The 5,000-nt window shown below is 41.8% G+C and overlaps 1 protein-coding gene across 3 annotated transcripts in view; it reads left to right on the forward strand.

Annotated features, from left to right (window-relative positions):
- The window catches only part of dtnbp1b (dystrobrevin binding protein 1b), a 23,678-nt gene that overhangs the window by 10,442 nt on the left and 8,236 nt on the right, over positions 1-5,000 (forward strand). Inside the window, exons 2-3 of one of the 3 annotated variants that reach the window (XM_081703860.1) lie at positions 157-422; positions 2,417-2,518. The exons of 1 other annotated variant lie outside the window; for it this stretch is intronic. In XM_081703860.1, coding sequence (XP_081559986.1) covers positions 2,440-2,518 — 79 coding nt within the window. In that variant the 5' untranslated portion in view covers positions 157-422; positions 2,417-2,439. The remainder of the gene's footprint in view (positions 1-156; positions 423-2,416; positions 2,519-5,000) is intronic. One more of the 3 variants, XM_027019722.3, reaches the window with a different exon arrangement.

Genomic DNA, 5,000 nt, shown 5'->3' on the forward strand with positions numbered 1-5,000 from the left:
GCTTTATGGGTACTCTAACCGGTACTGTATATTTAAATGTCTATGCAGTAATTAATGAATGAGTAAATACGTAGACCATTTCAGTTGAACGTTTGTTTCTAAAAGTATGTCTTTCAGTCAATACCCAGAGCTGCTGCTTTTCTTTGATTTTATTAGGGTCATTCAAAGAGGGTAGATCCTTAGCCAAATCTGCTGGCAGTGTCCTGGTGTTTCTGGAGTGGCCCTTACTACCTACACAGGCTCCAGATTTTATTTTGAACCTTCAAATAGCTTCATCATCCTCTTCTCCTCTTCCTACACCACGTCTGTGGCCGAGTGACTACATTACATGAGATCTGTGGCACAGAACGTGGCTCATCTGTAACGTCATTGAAATGCAGCAGCAACAACAACAATACATAATGCCAGTGTACTGACCGTTGGTAAGTGTTATCATAAGCTATGGTGACCTACAGAAGAGGCCAGTTGCAGTCCTCACAATTTCTCTGTCCTGCTCACAGTGATCCTTGCAGTAAAGTCCTGCTTACAGTGAATTGCATCATTGACTGTGCTCTCTTTCAACGTGATGGACGAGGCGTCCACCTGCGTGCAGGCCCATGGGGTCACTTCCAAATGACCAGCGTCATTAAGTAAAGTGCAGCTTGTCGACTGGTTGAGGCGGCACCTCTTAAGACTTTAATTAATGCCACACATGAAACAGGTCATTCTCCATCTTTTTTGTCCGTGGCTCCATTTTGAAGGAGCTATGGTTGTGTAGTAGGCAGTTTTCAATTCCCTTTGCTTACTACTTACTTAGAGACTACTTACTTATGCACAGAAGGTGCTTTTTACTTTTATATATACCTTTTGTAGCCTGAGAAATAATGAGAAGTAGATTCATAACAGAAGAGAACTGAAACCTTTCAGTAGATTTGTGTATTTTTAAATGCAAAACATTCACAGATACTTAGCCTTCTACACGGCACTCCAGTTCAAGTAAACAGAATTAATCTGTCCCCCTCTGAGCATATCAGTTACCCGTGTTCGATCAATTGAAAAATCTATAAATACCGTCTTCCTAACCCAGGATATATGATAGGAATGGCTTTGTGGAAGTCTCACAGTGTAATGATAGCCTTAGAGAAAGAGGCCAAGTGACGACTCTGATTTGATTAGTGTACACGCTAAAGATAGACTTCCCTCAGACTGGTCACATGATCTCTGTCTGTCACTGATCTTACTTTGGCTCCTTTGGAGTGATATCAACTTCATGGCAACTGAATGAAGTTATTTGAACCCCTTAAACTGTCAGTCTACTGACATCTGAAAACCAGACTGTATTAACTCTTAACATTCTGGGACCTGCAGAATTGTCTGTAACTACAAACCTGTCATATTAGCCTTATAGAAAATTCACATGGTAACTGAATGTGACTTCAACTTGATATCAAAACAAAAAACCTGAAGTTTAAGAGGTAAACATTATTCATTATTTGTACACTAGCACCTGGTGAGTTTGAGCAGGTAAGAAGTAAGTAATGAATCAATAGAAATATAATTTGTATATTAGGCATATAGCATATAGATCCTTTGTAGATTAAAAAAACCTAGACCTTACTCACAACCAGCATTTCCATAAATGGACCCTAAATACTGGCCCCTGCAGGGTGCCATGTGCAGCCCCACAGACCTGCAGGAAGCACCTGCATTATTGCTCTGTCAGTTTGACACTAATCTGGATGTTCATGGATGTTATTTTAAAAAGAAGTGCTAGACGCCTACAGCAGTGTCTTATGTACATGTCAGTCTGTTTCAGTCCCAACCTCCTCCTACTCCTGCTTGTGCTGCTTAATGTCACTCTTCCTGGGTTATAAGGGGAGTCCCCGTGTACCTGACCAACAATACCTCTCAAGGTTCATTAAACAAAAGGTTTTAATATTAAAAATTTTTTAATATTATACACACACACACACACACACACACACGCACACGCACCGAAAAACACACCAAAGATTATGTACACCCTAACCACTTCAATTCAAGACCAAATTACTTGTGCATCAGAACAGACAAACTTTTAACAGAAGGTTATAAAATCTCACACTCACTCATACTCTCGCTTTATTCGCTGTAAAACTGGCAGTGTTGGAAGTGTCGCCTCTGCATCAGAAATGACCCGCCTGAAAGACATGAGTCATGGTGGCAGCGTGTATTACAAGGGTGTGTTTCATAGCAGGGCTGAGATGGAGAATGAATCAGTGTGTTTATTGAAACCAGCGCTGTGGCTGATCATCTCTATGGCATCAAATGAAGAGGGAACAATTCAAGCACGATATCCAACACCTCCACTTAATCACATTGGACACATTTAGAATTCTGTAACATAGGAAATTCTGTGTTGTGTTCTGGAATAACTGTTGTTTTCCTGTTTTCGGAGTACTGTAAGATGGGATCCTGCACATGTGCTGGTTCTGTCCAATCCCAAGGGCCTGGGTGAAGTGGGAAGCAATCAGCTCTTATCTGACGCCTCCGTGTCTCAGTAAGGTTGCCTGCTTCAAATTGCATGATATTGATTATTGATTATCAAAGTGTTACATGGGGGGGGGTTCTTCACTGACCATGCCTACTGCCTCATCTTAGACACTGGGTATAAATCCCTGACATTGTTCAGAGTTCAGACTTGATCTCTCTGAAATACAGGGGATGTGATAGATGTCTTAAATACACTTTCTCCAGAGTCTGAGCAGTTCGATGATAGGATTACATCATACTTTGGGTCAACTGCATTTTATTACATGAAGTACTGCAGGTGCAGAAACACCCAAAGAACGAAACTGTTACTACTTTTAAAATGAAAAAATAGCCCTATTCTTTCCTGCATGTGTCAGAATATCCAACAATATAGATCAGCAGCTGGAGCTAAATGATACGGTGTAATCTGCATGTGCTGTTTAAGTGTGCGTGTGTGTGTGTGTGTGTGCGTGCGTGCGTGCGTGCGTGTGTGTGTGAGAGAGAGAGACAGAAACATGGGGTTCTAATGAGTTTGGTGGTGGATGAGCTAGAAGGGGCGGAGACAATCACAGGGCAGTTTACCTGCTGCTCCTCATGACTGGCATGTGGTATTTGTTGCTTGGTTACCTCTTGAATATCTGTCATCTTTCCCTATGCTCACCCTCCCCACTCAAATTTTCAAAGGAATGTCCAACAACCTTGAGTTGAGATGAGAAAGAAGTGGGAGAAACCATGGTAACCGCAACGATGGATATGTAGAGCCTTTAACTTCATTTCCTTTTTTTCTCAGTTGCAGTATGGAAACTGACTCTAGTGAAGCTTATTAGTTAACCATAAACAAAACAATGCCAAATTTGGCCCTTTGCTGTTTGAAAAGGTAAAAGAGATGTTTCCTTTCATGAATGAGTGTCTGCACCTATAGTTAAAGTCTGGTCCTGTTTAATGTAGCCAAGTGGAGAGTGCTCTAGAGGTTGGGCCGATATAGTGAGCTGGTGCTATGCATAAAGATGTAAAGGACATGGTCTAGCTCACATGCACTGCTCTGCCTCACATACTGAGCCCTGCTTCATACACGATGGACTCTGTATGCACAATGCTCTGATAACCCAAAGCACTTGCTTTGATATTGAGTGGAAGTGTAGAGTTTGGGTAATGTGTTCTTTCAAAGAGACACCTTAAATATCTGGCAGTCATTAAGATAACCTCCTATAAAGATATCGGCAGGTGTTCTCAGTTGCATAAGACAGCTAGTTAAGATGTAACTTTTTTTTCCCAGTGGAGGAGTCATTTCATGACAAGACCTTTCTGAGGTTCTGTGTGTGTACAATCCTGTTCACAGTAATAACTTTATCTGACTGAAGGGGTCAGGGTCAATCTCTCCAGTCTCCTAACAATACAGCCAGGTACTGTTAAATGTAGACCCTTAGACAAACACAGACAACAGGGGAGAAAGACAGAGAGAGTCAGACACAATAAAACCCATGATGGTAAAGACCTTTGCTGAAACTTTTAATGAAATTCATTCTTCTTCCTACTGTCTCCGCGGTCCCTCTCTCTCTTCTCCATCTTTCTTCCTCATCCCTCACTCCTTCTGTCTCTCGTCCTCAGTCCCTCTATACCTCTTACAAGCAGTCTGGTATCAGGATGTGCCAGCAACTACAAACGAAACGCACTCCACTGAGGTGTGAAGGAATTCAGTCACTAAGTGGCTGTTGTTGAAATGGGCATAGCAAGGCAGTAAACGATCTTAGCTGTCCCCATGAGAGAGCTTCAGCCAGTCCATTAATTATATCCTTCATAAATCTTTACCAGCTCAACCTCCATTTGGTTTTATGAAGCTAGCTCTGGAGTCATTAGCAACGCTCAGAGATGATTTATAGTTTATATTTCCAATTACTTATCAGTTCAATTTAATTCACTTCAGTTCAGTTTGATGAATTTCATATCAATTCAATTCTTTATTGGCATGGCTGCTTTTAAATAATGTTGCTAAAACAATTCATCGTAAGAATATAAAGGTTAATGCTTATAATAATAATCCTACTAACACTAATCAATACAACTGAGACTCACGCTTAATCAGTTTGGGCCTCTATGACCAGATATGGGACCTAGAACAGAATCATCTCACATGAACCTGACCACAGAACATGGGAAGTGCTACAGGTATCAGCACACTGTCTCCGATTCATTCAGAAAGCATCCCTGCAGTTACCAATCAAACCACTGCAGGGAAACGGACCAAGCGAGACAGAGGCCATGTGTGCAAAGCCATGGCTCATCTGCTCACCGTGGCATGCAGCAGTCAGAAAATGGATCCAATCGGGAAGTGGATCCAATTAATCTCCATTAAAGCTCCAATCCAGACAAGTGCTGTGAGAGAACTGGCCGCTACCCCTCCACACAAATGTGATATTTATGCACCCATGCTTGATTGTTTCAATCGTGGTATTTGGTATTCAACCGTGCCCATAGTTCTGTGACCCCCCCCCCCAGCCACTTACTAGGCC

Source organism: Electrophorus electricus, chromosome 2 (genome assembly GCF_041902795.1).
Source record: "Electrophorus electricus isolate QZ-2024a chromosome 2, ASM4190279v1, whole genome shotgun sequence".
Lineage (NCBI taxonomy): Eukaryota > Metazoa > Chordata > Actinopteri > Gymnotiformes > Gymnotidae > Electrophorus > Electrophorus electricus.